Below are 24,210 nucleotides of genomic sequence, written 5' to 3' on the forward strand. Positions count from 1 at the left end.
AATTATGTTACATTTATCATTATTTCGGGAATTCTTCTTACATGTTAATACTAATGCTAACGCTACGTGTTTCAAGGGTGCCAAAGCTGAAGTTGTTTTTCTACATTACCCTTCACAGTGGTTCCATTTACTTCTGGTAATGTCTTTGTAGGAGAGACTTCACTTGATAAAGACAGCCCCTCTATGATTTGTATGCCTTCAACTTTGTGTAGATACTGGGTTTTTCAATTAGGTACCTGAAAATGTTTGGCCATTGCATGGTGGGCAGTCCTGTCATCCAGTGAGTGATGGACAAATTGACAAATTATGTAAAGTTAATCATGATAAAATAACATTCACGGACTCGGAGTGTGAGCGTGTTAGCATATTCTTGTCCATTCTTGCCAAAACAGTCCATTGAAATATGCTAACCTCATTTACAGGCTACAGTGTTTGAGATCTTTTGCCTCCAGCTAAGCCCCACCCCTCAAAAAAACGTCACATTGTTTACAAACGGTGAAGGGGTCTATTGAATTGGGAAAGACATGTTACAATGAGCATACAACTAATTTCACCTGAAGCCCTGCTACAACTGCACTGGCACCAACACTAAATGTAGCCGTAGCATTATGAGGTTATATACTCACTGGCACTAACACCTAACATATTAATGAGACTAACACAGTGCTCCAGCACTGTGTTAGTCTCATTAATATGAATATGAGTCTCATAAAATATCCTGACAAGATTTGAAACCAAACTACTAATGAAATTACTTACTACAAGTATGGGGCGCCGTTTGTAAAACTGCGCATTACAGTTTTTCTCAATTGCTAAAACACTAAAAACCATTGGCTGAACAAAATTCGCAGTTGCCTGAACTCATTTAGCTAATTGTGCAGTCTGTTGTCAATACCTTAAAACATTTCACATGGTAAAACACAATTTGCAGATCTCACTTAGACTTTTCAGCAGAACTCACGCACATTTCATCCATACTATGAAACTCAAGTGGCAACAATCAAATGCAAATAGAGGACACATATCATTGATTACAGTTTTTCTGAATTTGCTAAAACACAATTTCTGAAACCTTGCTCCATTTCCTGAAAACATTAAACACAAAACCTCAGCTTCAAGCACTATTTACAACCTGTGCTCAAAACCAAACACTGCTCTCAAATCATAAACAAAGTGATCAAAATGATACATACTATCAAGCAGTCAGTAAACAATGCACCAAAAAATAAAAATCACATTGTTCAAAACATATAGTTCTCAGGGGGAAGAACATTTTTAATCTCAAAACAAATTTCATATTTTTCCATCAGTCTTTTGATGAACAGAAAACATGTTCTATCATAGTTGCTCAGAATTGAACAAAAATTATTCTGCTTTCCTCTTTGCAATTTCTGTTCTTCCTCCTCCTTGTAGCCCTGTTTTTACACAACTGTACCCTGAATCTCACAAACTTGTCCTTTGTTTCTGTGATATTGGTCAATTATTGTTGCTTGAACTCATCAGATATTTTCACTCTGTCTTCCTCTTCCTCTTTGTCCTCATCCTCTCACATTGTTTCTTCTATCCATTCTAAGACTTTCTCCTTCCCACCTTCAACAGCCTGTTTGCTCTTTGACCCGGCTTATATTGGTTGTGTCACATGATTGGAAACAAGTGAAATCAATTTTGAGTGTTTGTGTTTAATCACGTATTGATAGTGATTTTATATCAATTCGTTTAGGTCAAATTCAGGAATATTTTGGTTTGTAGTGAATATTGAAAATGTGAATCTGTGAACCCTTTATGGTCGAGTGTTGATGGAATGAAGCAAGGACACTGGCAGAAGTAATGTAATCCCAAAAGTTGTAAAATGTTCTTGTAATTTTCACTTATATTCACCAGTTGGGATGGGTCAAATTTAGAACCTATATCAAAGCTGTACAAGTCAGCTAAAGTTATTTTTAATACAACATAATATCAAACTACAACATTGTCCATAAAGTCATTCGTAATATTGTTGTGGTTTTAATTAAATAAAAACGGTCTCAAAGTGCATTCATTTGCCAAACAAAGCAAAAGTGTAGCAACCAAATGTTGCTCTAGTAAAAGATTCTGGTCACAATCACTTACAGTCATTTTTAACTGAACTGAAACATTAAATTATATTCTATCCCTTTACTGTGTAAGGGAGTCAATGTATGTCCATGTTTATGTTCAGGTGAGATCCATTTTTGCGCTTTTTTTTTTTTAAATCTTTTGTTAAGCAAGACAAGAAAAGAAGTTGAAATGACTGATGTCAGCACTTGATCACTTTAATATTAGTATACTAAACTCAAACAACTGCTCCATTAGCTGGTAAAATACAATATGATTACAAATATATATATACACCGATCAGGCACTGTCAGAAGTAAATAACATTAATCAGCTTGAGACAATTCACTGCTCTGCTGGGAAACTTTTGGACCTGGCATTCATGTGTATGTTTTTTAGACATGCACCATCCATCTAGACCAGACCAGACACCCCCACCCCCAAGCAATAACACTTCTTGATAGCAGCAGGATACAGCCTGACAGAAAAATGGTACAAGGTGTTGACCTGGCCTCTAAATTCCCTAGAGTCCAAACTGATGAAGTATCTGTGGGACAATCTATAGAGGACCCTCCCCTCAACCCACATTCTGCTGCCAGATACCGCAGGACACCCTCAGAAGACCAATGTCAATTCTCTGATGAGTCACAACTGTTTTGGAGGCACAGGAGAGACCCACAAAATATTAAGCAGGTGGTCATAATGTTGTGCCTGACAGGTGTATGTATATATATAAACACTGTCAAGGTTACAATGTACAATTAACAAGAATGTGTTCATGGCACTTAAGACATTACACAAAATCATAAGAGCATGAGATTAAACCACCCGGTTAAACTCTTTGTGTGAGTTTTAGGCATATGATCTCTTCAGTGTTGCTTCTACCAATAGAAAGTATCTAGCATTAGATTGTAGCAATATGAACCAAAAGAATCAATGTCGTCACTTATTGTGGCTTAAATGGCCTTTAGCTAAAAGGTGGACTTCATGCAATTTGGAAAATCGTTGGCAGCCTGTGTGAGATAAGACCATGGTGCATGTAAAGGAGAAAAACAAAAATGCGCAATATCATAACATAATTTGTGCTCACATTTACAGAGGAGTGACTTTCAATGTTAAGCTTGAAGAATGTTTAAGGTGGAGACAAACTAGATTTAATTAGCTTTTTAGCTTAAGAGTTTCAGCATGAAACCTCGTAAACTTCAGAGTAAAAACTATTACTGTATATTAAGTTTGGAAAGAATTAACCATCACAGTAAAGATAGTAAAAATGTGCTGACTTGAGCATTTGGTTCAACTTTAAATTTACAAAACTGCAAGATCAATAAAAATGTCAATATAGTTCAATTCTGCAAAAAAAAGAAAAAAAAAAGAAAAAAGAAATTAATAGTCCTGTATGATTTAGTCATACGGTCATAATTCCAGATAATACAACTTATTCATTCATGTTCACAGGGCTCATCTTTCCTCCACGACACCAACAGGACTCCCTGCTATGTTAGTTTCTAAAGAGAGGAGATTGAATTAAAACACTTGGTTATGTAATGAATCTTATTATACTTTCTTTTAACGTACCATTTCGGCCAATCAGCAGGATACTATTAGTACAATTAAGACCACCGCTGAGAGAGACAAGACACAAAGGCTCATTCAGGTAGAAAAAAATAATCACCTGTCCTCTCAGGCAACTTCAGTTAAAAGTTCGACTGGTTGCTAGTGGAAAGAATGTGTGCCATGCTAAAAACAATAGGACTGGTCAGTCAAGACTGACAAACAAAAACCTGCTGAAAGCGACCTCCTACAGTCATGTACACTACACAGGAGTGCAGCAAGAAACCATTGCTGTAATAAAAGCATCTTTATGACATTTCACTTACATTCAGCATTCAAAGCCTTCATTTCAAAATGGAATTCTATTTTACATTTGAATATGTCTCTGTGTAGGAATATAAGTCTGTGTTCATGTTTGAATTAAGGGATTCAGAATCAGTTTAAAGAGAAGTCTTTTTCTTTCCATATGTCACATCCTGCTCATTGTGCTAATAACGGCTGGCATCATCGTAAGAGGTCACATCCAGGTCAAAGTAATCCTCCAGCTTCCACTGCAGGGTCTCAAATGTGGGCCGGTCCTGTTCATTTTTCTTCCAGCAGTCCTCCATAATTTCATACAAAACTTTGGGGCAGCTAGCAGGGCATGGCATCCTGTATCCCATGGGAACCTTCTGGACCACCTGATAATTTGTCATCTCTAGAGTCACAGAAGGACAAAAGTACTTTAACAAACCAAAGTTCTCCATTCAGATATAACTTGCATGGATTTTGAGGTTTGTCAGTAATTATACAAGTCTCACCTGGGTAAGGCATCTGGCCAAACGTCATGATCTCATACAGCAAAATTCCAAATGACCAAACATCTGACTTGATACTGAACTTATTGTCATGGATAGCCTCTGGGGCGGTCCACTTCACAGGGAACTTGGATCCTTCTTTTGCTTCATACACATTTTCATTCTCTTTCTAAAATGCAATAGAAAACACAGGTGACATCTTGAATCAGTATCAGTATCACTCACACACAGTTGTAGAACACCACATTTTTTCCATTTTTTTTTTTACTGAAGATTATGCAGTTTATTGTGTCATTGCACTCTGAAATGAAAGCATAGAACAAATAAGCAATTTCAGTTTTGTTTTTCTCCTGAGCTCGATGGGGTTTAAGGAGACTGTGCTGGCCACTCCATGTTTTCAAGCTTACCATCTTGTTCTTTTTTCCTGAGGTAGTTTTAACATAGCTTGGACTTGTGTTTTGGGTCATTATCTTGCTGTAGGATGAACCTCTGACCAGCTAGGCGCATACCAGAGGTTATTGCATGGCGCTGCAGAATGCTGTGGTAGCAGTTTTGGTTCAGGGTGCCACTCACTCTGTACAAATTTTGATTCATCAGTCCATAATACCTTCTTCCAGTCTTCAGTAGCCAATGGCGGTGTTTCGTGGCCCAGGAGAGCCTCTTTGTCTTATTCTTAGCAATGGCTTTCTTGCTGCAACTCGTCCTGTCAGACCTGCAGCTCGAAGTCTTTTCTTCACAGCTGAAACTGAGACTTGTTTACTACGACTACTATTAAGCTGTGCTTGAAGCTGTTGTCCTGTGAGCTGCCTATCACGCAAGCTGTTAACTCTCAGAAACTTGTCCTCTGATTCAGTTGTGGCTTTGGGTCTCCCAGATCACTTCCTGTCAGAGTTTCCCCCAATTCCTTGAATTACAATAAATAACTGGAAAAATGAGGGTGTTCTAAAACTTTTGACTGGTAGTGTGTGTGTGTGTATATATATATGTGTGTATTTATATTTGTGTGTGTGTGTGTGTGTGTGTGTGTGTGTGTGTGTGCACATAATATGATACAATATGACACAATATGTGAAACCCACCATGAAGACCCTGGCGAGACCAAAGTCAGCCACCTTGCAGATGTTGTTTTCACCCACCAGGACATTCCTTGCTGCCAGGTCTCTGTGGATGTAGTTCTGCAACTCCAAGAAGGCCATACCTGACGCCACCTGGGCAGCCATCTCAATTTGGTCAGAGATGCGCAGTGTGGCGCCTTTATCCTCTGTAATTCGGGTAGAAAGGCAAATAATCAGTCACAGTCCTACCATATTTGAAAAATTACTTTATTCAGTATTGTAAATTGATGGCAGATTATATCTCAGTCCACCTCCTCTGTTAAGAGGTTTTTCCAGTCTTACATATATGGCTTCCTTTACTCCTCTCTCAAAACATCTTTTAAACCTCAGCTTCCCACCAGTCTCTTAAAACTGAAGAAGCTACTCAGATGAACAGCGAAACGTCCTCTCAATACTTTTTTTTTAGATAGATAGATAGATAGATAGATAGATAGATAGATAGATAGATAGATAGATAGATAGATAGATAGATAGATAGATAGATAGATAGATAGATAGATAGATAGATAGATAGATAGATAGATAGATAGATAGATAGATAGATTCCTTTATTCATTCATGACAGATGGAGTCAGGTAGAAAGACGCTCTTGGTGAACCTGTTCAATCACTGGTATGCATTTGAATTGTGCTATAGTATTATATATATATTTTTTCTATTCAACTGGATTTTACTTGACTAATGTTAACAGAAATCCAAATTTTCCCAATCTGCTTCATCGAAAACCAAAGCCTGAAACCATCAGAGCAAAAGGAATGCTGCGAAGTTGGCAAGAAAAAAAATTAAAAAAATTAACAAAAGACCTTGTGCAGAACCCAGTTCATATGAGAGGACCCATTTAAATGAGACCGACATCATGCACCTCTAATCCATACTGTCTAACCATGATGTCATTTAAGAAATGTAGAGATTCTGTTTTTATATTGCAGTATGCGTGTTACATATTTCCACACTGAAAACCGCTACAAGCCTAAATTGACTAAATAGAGCTATAATAATCTGTGAAACCCATCGACTTCCTCCATTCCTCACATTTTCTCATCTTGCCATGCCATTATGGCTCAATTCAAAAAATAGCTATAATAATACAACTGGAAAAAATGAGTATACAATATATTGGTATGTATTTACAGCAGTCCAGCATGAGCCACATTCCTCCTTTTCCTCCTCCTTTTGCATGTAACATTTAACAAAGGAGAAAGTGATAATTTGTGAAAAGTGGGAATAATGAAGTTTGCATTAAGGAAAGGCTTCTAGATTACCCTCTGACATATAAAATGTACAATGTGAAATATCTGTTAGTAGGGACGAGACTTTATGATCTAAATCAGCGGTCTTGCTTTAGTATAACACTCAACAGCAGTCGTGGCATAAAGTAGCATATTGATCATGAGAACATGTGTTAAATCAAAAAGTGTAGTCATCTTACTCTGAAGGTACTCCAGCAAGCTGCCGTTCTTCATCAGTTCTGTGATGATGTAGATGGGCTCTTCCAGGGTGCAAACGGCATACAGCTGGATCAATTTGGGATGCCGCAGCCTCTTCATAATCTGAGCCTCTCTGAGGAAGTCCTCAGAGTCCATCGTACCTGGGAGAGATGTGCAGTGTTGTTGACATCGGCCATTTGTGTTATACACTGGCTCTTTTCTGTTTGATTTCTGTTGGTCAATAGGTGTATGCCAGCACTGCTAATTATTCAGTTTGTTTCCCTTTGCCCAATACAATCAACACCGAATTTCACCCTAAAACCACAGTTTGCCATTTAACTGAGACAGTTTAGTCAATATGTTTGATAAATGCATGAAACATCAGGACTCTTCAGCGTCAACCTTGGAAATTCTGATTGTGTTTTTGGAACAGCACTAGACAAATAAAAATTATTTTTGTGCACCAGGTTTTAGAGTCTTCACTGCAACTGGTGTGGTTTTATTCCACAGGCCCTCAAAGACTTCACCAAACTGTCCAGCTCCTAGCTTCCTCAGCAGCTTGATGGATGTGCGATCAATCTCCCATACGTCGGCTGTGTTGTAGGACAGACCGTGAGTCTGTGGAGCCTCCATCTGCATAGGCAGGAAAGGTGGGGGGAGTAGGGAGGGGGTCAAGTGTCAATGGTGGAGTTTAAAAAGGTAAACAGAATGTGCTCAGTGCATACGCTGCTGTGCCATGTGTCTTACCTTTTTGCATGGCTCAGTCAGACGCACACAGAGGCCATCAGACTGTTTGGAGTAATGTTCCACTAAATCCTTCAGTGTTTGAAAGGATTTGGTTTTTGACACAAAGTATTGGCCATTCTCCAGTTTTTTCAGCTTGTAATGCTTCACCCTTCCACTGTCGAGCACTGAAAGATAAGCCAACACACCATGATGTACTCTACACTCAAGACCCATATAAGTATGCATCAATAAGCATGTTGGGCAAAGCAACAAGTTGTAAATGAGAAATGTTTATATTCTTGTTAATCATCTAATCACTGAAAATCATCTGCATGCCCATCATAACCAGCAACATCTTTCACATTCCACAGTCATTTCATTCAATTTGAAAACTGATTATCAAATCTGTTATAGTCACTATCACAATAGCTACAGCTTCTTATATGATGTATAAAGATAAAAACAAGCATTTACTAAACTAACCATGTAGTTTAAGGATTAATGCTGCATTAACTACTGGTCCAGATTCAGAGGCTGTAGTTAAATACTATCAGAGATAACATTAACAATGCTCTCACACAAAAATATTTGCACGTCAGTTTGTTTAGAATTTATAAAACTAAGTCAATTAAATTTCATTTAGCATTTTGCTATCCACGACAACAAGAATCAATAATCCAACCTGGTGAGTGTGAAATGGTGAAAGGTCATCAGTGGGTGGCTTTAACGAATGAACATGGAAAGAATTCAACCACGTTGGAAAGAACAAGGCCAGTATGAAAAGACATATTAGCACAGAGAGAGATAAAGTTATCACACTGCTTTTATGGGAGCAAAGAGCTCGCTCTATTTGTTCAAGCAGATGAACCTGAACCCAACAATTCAGGTCAACCCATCAAGTGTGAGCTGCTAAACAATGTTTGGTGTGAAATGGGTTTCAAAGCAGAGATGTACACCAACAGCAACAGTGCTGGAATGAAAGAAATGTGATGGTTGGCTGATTACTTTAGGGTAAGGTTCTTCAGTCAGACGTTAATTCATCTGGTACATCACTCCAGTTGTCCTTGTTTAGTTGTTTTTATAGTTCACTTTCTTTGTAAACAAAACTTGTAAGGTTACAATAATGATACATAACTGCAATAACTAAAATGTAGGTCACTGTAGTACTTCTATAAAGTCATAAAGTCATAAAGTGAAGCGACTACTGGCACTAACTAACTTTAGCTATCATAAGATAATGCTACATGTAGCAGCAAACCCATTAAACTGATCTTAAGTCTGTGTTTCTTATGAATTCAAAGTTTATTCGTAAGCGATAGAATACAGTTACAATAGTTGATTTCCCTCTTAATCACAGAATTCAAAAATTTGGTTTGAAACATATTTACATGGCCTAAACCTTACATCACCCTCCTTAAAGCGCAGTTCGGAAGCCCAGTGAACAAAACTGGTTGAATAGATGAAGCATGAACAAGTGGTGCCAATGTAGCAACTAGTACCTTGTGATGGCATCCATCTGTCTGTCAAAGTGTCCCGTGCCATAATCATGTAGGACTTAAAGTCCGGATTTAAGTAAAACATGTGACTTACATAAAAACCTTAATGAAGGCTGAAACTTTGCTACGGACAAATACTGATTTGTACACCAGTCACAGTGCATTGCTACTCACAGAATCTACAAAAGATGTAAAATTCACTCGTCACTTTTGGTTTCTGAAAAAAATAATACTATTTTTAATTATGCTTACCCGAGAGAGAAAGCTCTCCTTTCTGACTTTCACAGTTTCTGATAAGAAAGGCACCTTGCTGGTTCCCTTCGACCAACAGCATCTTCTCTGCATCCAGCCTCTTAGTGTCAGGAAAATACCATCTGCAATAGAATGCAAGCAAATATATGCTTGTGTCAGCCAACACGTACGGTCAAGGCTGTAAAATACTTGCAAATTATCACTTTATGAATAAATAATATGAATGTCTTATTACCATAATGTACTTGTACCACAACATTAAAAAAATAAATAAAATCGCATGAAGTTTTTTGTTTACATGTATTTATCATTTATTAAAAAAATCTAATATTTATAAGGCTCTCAATTCTGATGAACTGACATCCCTTATTCTATTTTTTTTAAGTTACATCCATCTATGTTGATTAGACAGAATTTCAAACACTGATTATATATGCTATACAATATGTAAAGTTACTGGTTTTCAGCAAAAATATTATCTTTTTTTAAAGCTTTTTTTAAAGAGGGAAATAAAACAAAAATCATTTTAGTTTTATAATGTCTTATTTGTGTTTCTAGGTGGGATGATCAATTATTTGTTTCTACTCTGCTGTGTGTTAAATTATGGTTCTACATTAGTGTACAATAAAATTTAAAACAGGTTGAAACCACTAAAAGAAGGATTTACAATTGTTAATTTTGTCCTTTTTAAGACATTCATTGAGTACAGGAAATATAAAGAACACAGTCACCTTTTAAGCATTACATATTACAATGGCTTAATATTCAAACCTATCTGAAGTGACAGCACAAGAATGAAAATCTGCTGCGCTGCCTTCGTCAGAATGGTGACAAAATGAAGGAAGAGCATTAACCCCAATTGAAAGTAGGAAGTCTAAGGTAGCAGACTGTAAAAAGGCTCGTACACAGATGTGTAGTTGATAACATGTGTCACTGCGTCACTGTGTGAAGATAAAAATTCACCAGCAAATCCGGTTTGCAACTAGGCTTAAGTGTGACACAAATAATGCCTGGGCTGATTGAGAAACCTATTTTTATTCTAGTAAACAAAACAGGAAAAACCAGATTACAGCTGAGAACATGCCACATACCGAACATTGCTAAACTGTGTTGGAATTTTCTATGACATAATCTTTCCCTAAAATGAAGCTACATCTTTCAGTAAAGGAAATGTATTAGTGTTTTTCGTAGTTGCTGTTGAACTGTACCTTCATGGAAATGATTAACCTGCCAACACACATTTCCCGGTCTCACACAATGATTAACTTGTCTCAGCCAAGACTTAAGACACAACTCTGAACTAAAAACAGGAAAACAAGGCCTATAATTAAAGTAAAACATGATCAAAAAGGGACATATTTGCAGTGTCTCAATCCAAGACCGTAATATATTGTAAAACCTTCAAATTCAAGAATAACACTCAAAATGAGAATCGTCAGTACTATAGTATATACACTGTTACAATTTAGGGTGGTTTTTAACTGCACCAAATTAAACTACTTTAGCTACTAACTACTTTGTTGTAAGTAGTATAGAATAAAATCAACATTATTGGGAAAAACACTCACTAGCCAGTTTATTAGGTACACTATTGAAAACGTATGAATATTAATTTAACACACCTGCACAAAATACCCTTAATGACAGTTATAAAGTCAGGTTTCCACCTTCAACTACAGAAAGTCATGAAGAATGTGTTTTGTGGAGCTGTTAAACTGTCTTGAATTACAATAAATTAATTACAACTGTGCTTTTGTTATTTGGGCTTGCCAAAATAACAGGATCACATGTTGGTACAACACAATTCAATAGTACTACAAACCAGTCTTCAATATGAAAACACAGTTGAAGCAACAGCTCTCCCTGTTTTCTGAAACAACTTATGAATACCAGTTTCACTGGTGTACCTAATTAAATAACAAGCACAGCTACAATAGCCCACACCTTAACACAATTGTATCTAGTAATTTAAAACAGAGCTAATGTTTTATATATCAAAAGAAAGTTCATTAGCAACTGTTTTGATAATAAAATAGTCCTACCCGTGTCTTTTCTGAGTAAAGATTTCTGCGTTTTCTGTGAGAATTTTATACCTTTTATAAGGATTTACCACAGTGAACTGAATAAGACAAGGCAACATCTGTAGGACAGTTCTGAAAAAATCCTCATTGTAGACTTGAATAAAATAAATAGTTGGCAGATTACTTTAATCCAGGGGTGCCCAAACCATTCCAGTATTACCCCCCAATCCATGGGGTGGGTCGTGGACCAAAATGTTAACTTTAGGATAAATATGGGTATATATAGCATGCATGTGCAAAATAAACATCATCAATAAACCAATAAATAATATTCATTATGCATGTGGCAGCGAACAAAACTGTCTATTTTATTTGTTTCCTTATTTATTTATTTTTGTACATACTTTCCAATATCACTTTTGTACAGCCATGAGGAATACTTCTTCTCTGACCACCACGTAGGGTTGAATCGTGTCATTCTATGGCACACATGACAAACTGAAGGCCAACTGTTTTATATCTATCAGAATTGGCCCCCATGTATTTTGCGTGCGCACCATTGGCACTACAAATCCCAGACTACATTGTAGTAGCTGAACTGGCATCAGGCATGTATGATTGTGTCATTTTTCTGTTGTTATATTAGCTTGTCTATATAGTAGATGAGGGTGCTACCTCAATATACTTCTGAGTTTAAAGTATTATTAAATTATTATATATTACTCTGATGATGTGTATTCTTTACGAAGCTATGATTTTAAATACATCAGCATCGGATCTGCATCGCTGATAGACTACTAGGCTGAATTTTACTTTACGCAAAGGAAATCGTGGTATCAGACATTACTAACAAATGAGCTTTGTACATATTCCATTGAAAGAGTTCTGTGAATGAGCTGTAACTCTCCTAGTCTCGCGATATCCCATAATTATCTTTAATTGGAGACTTCTCTCTGAGGAAGCTGGACTTCAAATGAACTGGTCACATGACCCCTGCGTCATCATCTCGGGTGACATCGGTGTTGACCTAGTACATACAGTCACTGGTATTTACGGGGCAATGCCAAAAAATGTGTCCATTGCACTTGGGTGGCAATCTAATTTTATATCTAGGGTAGCGCTGAAAAAACACCACATAAGAGCATAAAATGTTTTTGATATATTTGAGAGTTTTTTTTTCGAAATGTAGGCGTTTCCATTAGCCTACCATGTTTTATTACGATATTTAGGTTTTACGCATTTCTAGGGGTAATGAAAACGCGGCAATTGTGACACTTGGCGTTGCCTATGTTCCATTAAGTGTATGGCAGTAAAAACATCATTAACATAAGCCGCAACTGCACTGCCATCATAAATACGCCTGGGTTTTCCCTACTCCCTACTGAAGTCAAATTGTCTTCCGTATTGTGTATCATTAGACTACTAATGGTGTATGAAAATATCGCAAATCTGACTGTCTTTTTTCTATTTTTTGAAAAAAAAATTAAAAAAAATATCCTATAAACGGTAACAAAATCGTTTAAAGGATTAAATTCGGAACTAATGTCTAAATCCGTTCTCCAACAAAACAAAAATGGCTGCCACTTGGATATTTTCACATAAACTATTTTTGTATTGGGGATGACTGAAATCCGTTTTCACTCAGTGGTTATGGTGTTTTATTCCCTCGGGTAGTAAGGACATTCTATGATGATTCTAGAATGGCTTTACGGGAAGGAAAGTGATTTAACCGACCAATCAACTGAATCAACTATTCACTCAAAGCCATGATCAATTTCACATCGGGGCACATTTCTCTTTTATTTAATACAAAAAAAATGTCAACAGATCCAATAACTGTATTATTTTTAAATGCATATATTACATTGGACTTATTTTGTCGTTTTGGTTTACTTGAAATTAACCCCTAATTAGTTTCAGAGAACTCTCTATAAAACCCACAGTAGCTACTTACGGTTCTGCATCGATGCTCTCCACAGGCGCCACATAATTAGCGGGGATGTATCCCTGTTTGGAGGCTGAGACCCCGGTGAGGGCTCTGGCTAACCACCACTCACCGGGACTTTTGTCCAGCGCCTCTAAAGTGTCTCCGGTGTTGAAGCTCAGGTCCTTATCGGTACGTGCATTGTAGTCATACAGGGCGATGTAGTACTCCCCGGGCACACTGGTTACAGGTAACGCAGGTAAAGGTCTTGGTTCACCTATTTCTTTTCTATTGGCGCCTGGGTTTTCAATAACGATGTCGGTTTTCCCAAGTCTGGCCTCATGTTCGGGTGGACTGGATTTATTAAAACACGCCAAACATCTCTGCCAACATGAAGCAAAGCACTTCTCGATCTCCATGGTATAATTTGGAATCAATCACGGCTGGTCATTGCGGGCTGGAGTAAAGACGAAACGGTCTGCATGAATCCCTTCTCTTGTCCATAAAAAACAGTCATTTTAAAAATCCCAACATGGTACGGCGGTAGTTGCTGACCTCGATTTTGTTTTCTTCAGCACACACCCCGTGAACACAGCAGTGTGTGGGGAAGTGGCTGCCACTTAAAAGTTTCCTGGTACTGGGTTCAGATAGATCTCCAGCACCTGCCGAGGAATGAGGAGCGGCCAGGAGCTGACGTCACAGCTTGAAAAACCTGCCGTGGATGATAACACAGATAGCTATGAGGAAGGTGGTGTCAGAGATCCTGGATTATGGAACAATATACCTCATTCAGACACATTAACTCTATAAGGTACATTAACTTCTGCACAAACTGAATAAAAAAAACTCCATATACTTTTAAGTCCAGCTTGGACGTTTCCATGCGCACCGGTAATAATCTCCGGTAATAAAAGTAAACAAAGACATCTGTAATTGAGGAAATACTGAATTTAACCACACAAGGCTCCTCATACATCAACATGACCGGGTCAATAATTAACAGAGTCACGCACGTGTACTCATATTAATACTGTCATTTATAAATTCACATTTATTTATTTTTTAGTTAGTTAACAGATACAAAGATGTACTATTTACTACTAATGGTTTGCTAATGAACATACATCACAAACAGTAATTTTGCCTTTCCTAAATTATGTTTTTACATCTTCACATCGGTAAAGCCGAATTTTATGACAAAGTGGTTGCAACAGCGACCTACAAACTGTAGTCTGTTGGAATGATGGAATCACATCAAGGGACAACAGAAGAAGGCCAGACAACATACAGAACTGCATCATGTTTTTAGTGTGTTTTGGTTCCCAAAACATATACCTGGACATATTTTCAGATCAAGTGTTGGAGTTTCATGGACATATTATGGAAGCTTGGGATATCATGGACAACCAATGCTTAATCGTATATCTTTAATTATGAGGGACTGTCATATGTTAAGACAATATACCACAACTGAAAGAGAGACACTTTTACAAAGCAGCTGTTTTAAATTGTGTAAATTGTGTTCTTCCACAATTATTGGAGCAGAACTCTGTGGACATGTAAATCCTACTGTGAATTTCTAGGTTGAGGTTCTATGAGCATGTGCCTGTGTGACAGCAACCAACTAGAAGCACCTTCCTAATGAACAATAAGCTCAGTTTATGCTATCTTGTAGGTGGTGTTGCAGTACTTTATAGAGAGTAACTATGCCATCTAAAGGTCATATTGGAGGACAGCACCTGGAAATACTGTGTTATAATATTATTGTTCATTGTGAAAGATAATTTAATCCCAATAAAACGGGATATACAGTTTGACCAAAAAAAAAAAAAAAATCATCTGAAAAATGATCAAAGGTTGTCTTTTAAAAAGTCAGATAAGTATCAAGTATTTTCTATATATTAATTCAGAAACATGAGATAATAAGTCAGAGTGACCTTAGGTGAGCATGGAAGCAACACCAAGGGTGGATTATCTCCTTGATACTTTAGTTTATATGTGTCCTACAACAGACATGTAAAAGTCAAGGCCCGTGGTCCACATCCAGCCAGCAGAACAATTGTATTTTGCGTGCCTCCATTTGCCATCAGGCAGGTATGCCAATCAGTTCTGCCTCCCAACTGGGAAATTTGTCTCTTTTCTGAGACTCGGCTCTTATGTCACGGCTCCCACAGAAGAACCCCAGCTCTTTCAGCTCCCAAACAGCTCTTTATTTAGTATTGTTTATAGCCTTATATTTTTGCCCATATACATATGGTTTGTGTGCTGATAAGCCCGTAACAGTAAAACAGAACCAAACTCAGTAAACAAATGGTAAATATGACGCGGCGAGCTACAATCTGATTGGAGAACCGAGGACTCTATATCACTATTTTAAGGATTTGTTCTAATGAGATCGTCAGTATTTCTCAACTTAAACACATCAAAATATCACTCATAATTCACCAATAAAATAGCCTCATGTTATGGCTTTCACTTTGAATCTTTTCTCCTTCGATTCTGGGCAGAGGGTCTGCGATTTTCCAATCAGATTGTAGTTCGCAGCGTCATATTTTGCCGCGAACGGGTTATTATTGTAATGAATGGGGGGCAGCGGCCTCTGCTCTAAACATCTCTTACCGCCACGAGCGGGTTTACATTGAAGTCAATCGAGAACCCAGAGCGACTCATACAGACGTGGAAGGTTATCTTTTACATCAGTATCAGACGTCTAGGGGCGTGACAAATCGTCGGTATATTACGCCTTGGGAATCCAGTTGAACCTATCCACAACAATGGCAATCTGGATAAGCGGTATCATGATGCTGGTTATCAACTTGGTAACTCAACCCAGGTTTGTCTTATTTAGGTGTTAGGTAAGCTGGGAGTATGCTATACAGCTCAACACACAGTGGTTCCTCTGTCTAAAAACATTAGGTTGGTGGTAGTTTTGGTAGATTTTCTTTTGTGTGTTTTTATTGTACTAGATGAAGGTAGCTCAGGCCTCATTTTGTTATATTAAGTTAATTTCTTTGGCACACCACCTTTGTTCCTTCCTCGCCCCCATTTGTACTTGTTTGTTGAGACTGTCAGGATGCAATTAACCACCTTCAGTTATTTACTGACTCCGTTGTAATTCTTGAGTGGTCATGTTACGGTCCCGGTTACCCTGAACACGAACAAGGGACTTAACAATTTATAGGCCTGCTAATGGTGAAAATAAGTGATTTATTTCAACATGACACATCTGCCAGATGGGGTTACGACCTGAATGTCCGTCTGCCCACAAAGAGAAGCTTGCTGTATTTGAATTACCGTAACTCCCCGATGGACAATATTCAAGTTGTGCATTCTAGAAAAACGCGGTCATTACGGTAATGATGACGCACCGCTGCTGTCGGCTGCAGGTTGGAGAGCAACGATCGCGGAGCCCCAGCAAGAGAGACTTGTTTGGAGGAATTTGTTGGTAAAAACAAAGTTAGTTATACCCTTGAGATGTCACGAAGGTCTTCCAGGCAAAAGCACAACTAACCAGTGTTCAATCACAATGAATATTGTCAATTCGCAAACCACTGTGACTTACGGTAATTCAAAATCAGCCGCTTTGACGGATGCAAGCGATCCGCTCAGGCTTTTGAGGGTTAATAGATGGCAAGAAGCTGTTTCAAGCTTACTTTTTGAAGAATTAACGAACTAACAGTGCCATGATGTAAATAATACATCATGGCTCAAAATAAAAGCAACACAGTCGTATTGCATGCACAGCATAAATACTTGTTCATTTGTGCTTATGACTGACATACTGCGGGCCAGACGGGAATGCCCAAAGGGCCGTAAGTGACCCGCGGGCCGTAAAATGCCCAGGTCTGGGTTACACTGTAGAATCTTTCCTCCGATGTATCTAACATGGTGCCCATGATTTGAGTTGGCCAGACTCTCTTTAATATACAACTCTGTAAAAGCAATATGTTCTGTTTGTACCTCGTGGTTCAAATAAACATTATTCAGTCTACTTCAAGCTTTCTCAGACTAGGCTAATACATGCGCTGCTGAGCGACTGATTGGCTGTTGCTTGAGCCAAAGTGTAGTGAGTGTCCTCTTCTCTGTGTTAGTGTGCGTGCCTGTAGTTAGCTCATACTAGCGTGGTCACAGGTGAGATGCCGTTGGCTACAGTGGTGCTTAGGAGTTTGTGAACCCTTTAGAATTTTCTGTGTTTCTGCATAAATATGACCTGAAACATCATCAGATTTTCACAAGTCACAAAAGTAGATAAAGAGAACCTAGTTAAACAAATGAGACATAAGTGTTATACTTGGTCATTCATGTATTGAGGAAAACGATCCAATATACAATATAATAATTTTAGCCCATTCCTCTGTACAGAACAGCTTCAACTCTGTCACGTTGTTGGGTTTCCTCACATTAACTGCTCGCTTCAGGTCCTTCCACAACATTTCGATTGTATTAAGGTCAGGACTTTGACTTGGGCATCCCAAAGCATTAACTTTGCTCTTCTTTAACCATTCTTTGGTAGAATGGCTTGTGTGCTTAGGGTCATTGTCTTGCCATCAATGATGAGTTTCTATCCTCTGTGGTCTTCATACATGATAGAATTTTAATCACTGGTGATTTCAATTTTCATGTTGACACTGTATCTAATAACAAAGTCTCTGATTTTATCTGTATTATGGAGCCTTTCAACTTTTTACGAGTCTCTGGCCCAACCCATAACCATGGTCACACTCTAGATCGTGTTTTTAACCTTGGCATGACCACTTCCACCTTGACTGTTGAGGATTTAGGGATCTCAGATCACCTGTGCATCAAGTTTTCTACAAATCTTCATTCTGATCCTACACCTCAACTACTTGCACATACTCACGTATAATATCCTCCTCCACAGCCAGACTGTTCACTGAGGCATATCTATCTTCTGCACCTTGGACTTCTGATGTCCCTCCCTCCTCGCCCCTCCCTACCGAGGAATTACTCTCCCAGTTCAACTCAACCAGTGTCAACATCCTAGACTCTATCCTACTCTACTCCTCAAACTTAAAAAACCCAAAAACAAAACTCACCCCTGGTTAAACAACGGCAACATCCGTACTCTCAGGCAATCGTGCAGAAAGGCAGAAAGAAAATGGAAAAAGGACAAGCTGCAGATCTCCTTCCAGATCCTAAAAAATCACTTGCACAAATTTCAGGAAGCAGTCAAGTCAGCAAGAACCAAATACTTCTCCAATTTAATTTCCAATAGTGCCCATAATCCAAAGATCTTATTTAACACCATAAACTCTATCATTTGTCCTCCTCCAAACACCACCCTTGACGTATCCCCTGCCAAATGTATGGAATTCTTCACATTTTCATCAACAAAGTGGAAGCCATCAGAAACAATTTGCATCCCTCCTCCCATTGCACTGCCGCTCCCCAGGTCTGCTCATCCAAACTGAACTCTTTCGCTCTTATCTCCCTACCCACCCTAACACAGATTGTCATCAGTATGAAACCAGCAACCTGCCCTCTTTATATTATCTCCACCGATCTCCTGAAGGATGTTTTTGTCACGGCCGGTCCAAGTATCCTCTCCATCACCAATAGCTCCATTGTCTCTGGTACCGTCCCATCCTATTTCAAACATGCAGTTGTCCAGCCTCTCCTGAAAAAAACAAACACTGATCCCACCCAGCCCCAAAACTACAGACCCATTTCTAAACTCCCATTCCTGTCTAAAGCCCTACCTGCATCAGAATAACATCCTGGAGAAATTCCAATCCGGCTTTAAGACAAATCACAGCACAGAATCCGCTCAGAATTCTTCTCGACCTCAGTGCTGCATTCGATACAGTGGACCACAACATCCTTACAGACCGTCTCCAACATACCACCAGAATAAATGGCACTGCACTGAACTGGTTCATATCCTACCTCAACAACAGATCATTCTCCGTAAACTTTGGCACACACTCCTCTCCAGCTCCCCACTCCTGCCGAGTTCCATAAGGTTCAATCCTAGGTCCCATTCTCTCTTCCATTTACATGCTTCCCCTTGGCCAAATTATTCAAAAATACGATATCTCTTTCCACTGCTATGCTGATGACACCCAGCTTTATCTCCCCCTCAGCCCTAACGATCAATCCAAAATCACCGACATCCCATGATTGCATAAAGGAAATGAAGTCCTGGATGGCAGAAATTTTTCTTCAGCTAAATGAATCCAAATCCGAAATCATTCTCTTTGGCCCCTCTGACAACGTCAATCTGATATCCAACAGTCTCGGCAACCTATCCACCCTCATCAAACCCCATGTCAAGAACCTCGTGTCACCTTTGACTCAGAACTCAAATTTGATAAACAGGTCAACTCAGTAGTCAAAGCCAGCTTCTTCCAACTTCGCACCATTTCAAAAATCTAACCATTCCTCACCTTCCCAGACCTAGAAAAAGTTACCCATGCATTCATTACCACCCGCTTGGACTACTGCAACTCTCTCTACATCGGAATTAATCAGTCATCTCTCTCCCGTCTACAATTAATTCAAAACGCTGCAGCCAGACTCCTGACAGGGTCTCTGAAAGAGAGACCACATCACCCCTGTCCTTGCCTCCTTCCACTGGCTGCCAGTTAAATTTCAAATTGATTTTAAACTTCTTTTGTTTGTATATAAAGCCCAGAATGGAGCAGCCCCCTCCTACCTGTCAAAACTTCTAACTTCTTACTCCCTTTCCAGACCCTCAGGTCAGCTGACCAAGGGCTTTAGAAGTCCGCAAATCACGTACGTTAGCGAGATACTGGCAGTCATTCAGAGAGCGATATTAAGGTTAGAGGCGGGACTTCTAGCAGAAACAGACCTTTATATTGACTAAACACTGAGGACAGCGGTTGTACTGAATTTGATAGTGATTACACAGTAGGGGTTGAATATTGGTATTCAAGCATCTCCACCCAATTCTATGCCCTTGTACAGCTTGTATATCCCACTTTTTTAACGATCATGGAAGTGCACAGCATCCAAGGAGAAGAGGAGATTCGGCGGCAGATATCGGGCTCTGTGCAGGACACAGTGATTTATTCAAATATCAGCAGCCTTTTGAAAGAGCGGGGGTTTGACCTGTCATTCTTCAGGTCATTAACAAACTGCAACTTTATCTGCAATGTACGCAATGACGTATGAGGGACAAAAAAACAGACACGCAGTTTTCACAGCGGGAGGTCCGACCCAGGACTTTTGCCGATATGAAAGCGTAGCAAAGGCGAGTCTGAAAATGTTGTGTCGACCCAAGTTGATTTTCAGTGTGAAAGCGATATAAGATAGGAATTTCAACATATAGGGCCTAAGTTTGTTACTGATAAGCATTGCTTGTACAGTAACGTTATGTCGTACAATGTTGACCAACTTTTAACGTGCCAAGTACCGACTGTAGCCTGTGACAAACGCTAATTAGCTTGCTGTCAAGTTTTTCCTTTGTTGAGCTTCAAGCCCAAGGTCATGGATGTTACTACTGGTTGTTCCTGCCGTAATATGATACATGATATGTGCTGGCTGTTCATAGCCACTTTTTTAATCTATACAGTTAGCACTGTTTTGTTACTGCCAGTGTTGCAGTGTTCTGCAAATTTGCTTGTAATTTAATATTTCAGTTCTTGAGACATGAGGGTGCTATTTTTTAAAAAATATCAGAATGTTTGAGATCAGAAATGTTTTCTATGTCATCTATTTAGTTCATTTTATTTCCTCAGTAATTTTCCTTGATTGAGATATCGGTCTGGGTTAATCAGTAGCCTGCATGCTAGTATATGTTCCATTTACAGTCAAACATTTTGATGCACCCCAGACTCAATTTTGATTAATCAAAAATCCGTGTAGCAGTGCAGTCTGAATATGCTCTTCAGTCTCAATTGAACAAAATTATGGGAGGATAGTTTTTGAAGTGAGTGATGGATTGATAAGGTTAGATATAATCAACATTGTCAAATCTTCAGACATAATAGTGTAAGAGATGTTTCTTTACCTGCTTGTTAATTTTAGCTGAGACTCCAGTCTTCCACAGAAGTGGCATTAGTCCTTAAATTGAATTCATCAAAGACGTGAACTTAAAATCATTGTTTTATTTTATGGCCTTGGTGCCCTGGCTTTTGGCCTTTGTGCCCTCAAAAACACACATTGACAACACAGGAGGCTAAGTGGCCTTGCCCCTAAAATGACGAAATTCCAGGCCTGCACTCAATGCGTTTACATGCAGAGCTTAATGGAGCTATGCTCAAAATTCGACAGTACAGTCCTTGTCCCAGTTTACATGCAGTGCAAGAAAATCGAATAACTGTTCTCCTCTTCCACACTAGGTGGAGATGCTTGTCTTTTCTGCGGGATAATACCACGTTAATACGGTCCAATTTCCGGTTGACCTATTACGTGATACAATAAACAAGAGTCGTTCATGCGGCGGACCGGCATTTCAAAAAACAACCAGACGGATAATAGTACATTTTTTAATCTCATACTTAATGTTCGCTCTACTTCTGGTGCAGGTAAGATCCGCGCTATCCCTCTGACAATTCTTCTGACGTCTCCGTTCCTCTTGTTCTTCTACGACTGGCTTTCTTGGACATTTTTGTTCTGGGGTCACACACCAACGTGGAGCGTGTGGAGCATGCGCACACGGATTATCTGCTTGAAAACTATCTGGGTGTCTCAATCGGATAATGAGAATTTTTAGTCGGAGTAATGTGTTTACATGCACTTAAATTCTCCTGTCCGATTAAGGCAATAATTTGTTTTTTTTCACGTGCATGTAAATGCAATGATTTTTTTCACATATCACATGCTGCATCACAAGCTGGACACAAGCTGTGAAAACAAAACTTGCTCAACTACAAACACTCTATAAACAAACTCTCAAGGCACTAGACAAAAAGCCATCCAGTTATCGTCATGTAACATCACTGAAAGGCATAAACTCTTGAATCTTGATAGTCTTGTGTGTCTTGCTGATACTAGTCTAATATATAGGGTAAACAGTCAGTGGTTTACATGATTGAGACACCCAGACAATGCGATTGAATCGGAGTTTTCTTTTTTTTTTTTGTCTGCATTTGTCTGCATAGTTGAACACCACAGGGTGTCAACATTATATGAGGTTGATGCAGTTATATTCTTGCAGCTGAAAGCTTTATTACTTCAGTGCGTGAGTGTGACCATCACCAGCCCTCCCTGAGAACTGTCCTGTTGATCTTTATTGAGTGTAGTGACCTTGTGTGGCAGGGAGGGCAGTGCTACACCTCAGTGGATAGAGGGGGGGAACAAAGGAAAGAAAAGATGTAGAAGGATGGACAGTGGAGGAGATACATGTGGTGCTAGTAGGAACTAGTGGAGTGCAGGGTTCTGTGCTTCCCAAGTCACCTCACTCAAGTATGACTGGGTACAGTCATCTCTGGAGAGATGAGAGAGTCCAGGGGGGGTAAGGGTGTCCCAATGGAAGGAGAGAAGTCTGCCACAGGGCACGTAGTGATAGAGTGAAAACAATAATCCAGCCCTTAATAGCCGGGACTCATCAATTCTTTTTGATGTGATCCAGCACGGGCTGGCAGGTGACAACACACATGCATGTGGGCATTCCCTAAATATGAGTGAGACCATTACCAGGGCCCAGAGTCAGGTCAGAAGCCCCAGCGCCCGAGAGCCTCCACCCCAGTGTGGGGCGCATGGGTGACAGGACCAGAGAACCACCGTAGCCACAGGGCAAGCCACACCCCAGCGCAGATGGCGAACGATGACCAACACCCCCAGACCGACCAAGCGAGCACAAGTCGGTGCAGGCCAGAGCAGCCCCCCATACCCCCCACACCCCCCAGCCACCGCAGCCCGTCCACCCACCGCCGCCAACACCCCCCCCAAAGACCCCACCCCCCGCCCGCAGGGCAGCCATGGACACCTCTCCAGCCGAGAGGACTCCCCCAGGAGCCCAGCAAAGCCCCCGCAGACGGGCACCGGCCCAGCGCCCAACCAGGGACGGGCCATCCGAGCAGGGGGGCCAGGGAGCCGGCCCCATGCCCCTGGCGCACCCGGGCCAGGGAGACCACGGGAAGAGAGAACCCCCACCCGCCAGGGAGAGACCCCAGCCCCCCATCGAAGGGAGAGGGGAAGCACCAAGCCACCACCTGAACCAGTCGATACGGGAACAACCGGGTACCCAAGGAAGCCGCCACGAACCCGTCGCCACGCAGCACCAGGAGACAAAGCCAGGCCAAGAGGACACCAGAGAACCTAGGTAGATACCCCTACCAACGGCCGTGGGGCCACAGACCGCCAGCCCAAGATCCCCCTGCTAGCGGAGGACCAGGCCCCCAAGCCGTGCCAATGGATAATGAAAAGTGACAGTGTCCCTATTACTGTGCTTCCTCAGTCCCTGATGAGGAAGCAAGCCCCTACACCGTGACCCTGTGACCCTGGATGTGGTGTGGTGCATTAAGACAGGGGGCAAACAGGAGGGTCAGGTGGGTCAGAGGACTGCAGCACACTACTGTCCTGCAGCCTGCCCTGACCCTGACCGATCCTGGGTGGACCCCTAAGGTGAGGTGCATTAAAAACTTGGGATGGGTGTGTGTGGTGTATCTAGCCTTGGTTGTAATGGGCGACATAGTGTATTGTGGAGTGTGAGGTGAGTGCAATTTAGGAGGCAGGCAAGTGAGGGCCAAGTCCCGCAGCAGGCCAAGGCGCAACAGCTGCCCATGGGACCCACAGACGGGCGAGGGCCCCAGGACTCAGGAAGTCCCCGACGCAGACCCGCCCCCAGCCCAGAACAGCAACCAGGATGCGACAGACCCCCAGGAAACCCCGAAGAACCAAC

General features: G+C 40.3%; 1 protein-coding gene across 3 annotated transcripts; it reads right to left on the reverse strand.

Moving 5' to 3' along the window:
- Positions 1-2,270: 2,270 nt before the first annotated feature.
- On the reverse strand, positions 2,271-23,068 carry frk (fyn-related Src family tyrosine kinase). Of its 3 annotated transcripts, XM_047574026.1 has the most exons (10): positions 21,866-21,881; positions 13,938-14,094; positions 13,413-13,839; positions 9,438-9,559; positions 7,711-7,874; positions 7,428-7,596; positions 6,966-7,124; positions 5,501-5,682; positions 4,425-4,590; positions 2,271-4,321 (listed from the first exon to the last, which is right to left on the reverse strand). In XM_047574026.1, the coding sequence occupies exons 3-10, from the start codon at positions 13,799-13,801 to the stop codon at positions 4,113-4,115; spliced, it is 1,560 nt and encodes a 519-aa protein (XP_047429982.1). In that variant the 5' UTR covers positions 13,802-13,839; positions 13,938-14,094; positions 21,866-21,881; the 3' UTR covers positions 2,271-4,112. The 3 variants fall into 3 exon arrangements, with proteins under 3 accessions (XP_047429982.1, XP_047429981.1, XP_047429980.1); XM_047574025.1 differs by lacking the exon at positions 21,866-21,881 and adding an exon at positions 23,004-23,068 and having other exon boundaries at positions 13,413-14,094; XM_047574024.1 differs by having other exon boundaries at positions 13,413-14,094; positions 21,866-21,882.
- Between the last annotated feature and the right edge of the window lie 1,142 nt (positions 23,069-24,210).

This window comes from Mugil cephalus, chromosome 21 (genome assembly GCF_022458985.1).
Source record: "Mugil cephalus isolate CIBA_MC_2020 chromosome 21, CIBA_Mcephalus_1.1, whole genome shotgun sequence".
In the NCBI taxonomy this organism is placed as follows: Eukaryota; Metazoa; Chordata; class Actinopteri; order Mugiliformes; family Mugilidae; genus Mugil; species Mugil cephalus.

What these genes read in the sequence shown, in the direction of transcription:
- frk (XM_047574025.1), bottom strand. Translation starts at nt 13,801, where the DNA reads ATGGAGATCGAGAAGTGCTTTGCTTCATGTTGGCAGAGATGTTTGGCG. An exon ending in AGGAGAGCTTTCTCTCTCGG is followed by an intron (nt 7,875 to 9,437) that starts GTAAGCATAATT and finishes CTTATCTTTCAG; the next exon opens with TGCTCGACAGTGGAAGGGTG. An exon ending in AGTGAAGACTCTAAAACCTG is followed by an intron (nt 7,125 to 7,427) that starts GTGCACAAAAAT and finishes CATCTCTCCCAG; the next exon opens with GTACGATGGACTCTGAGGAC.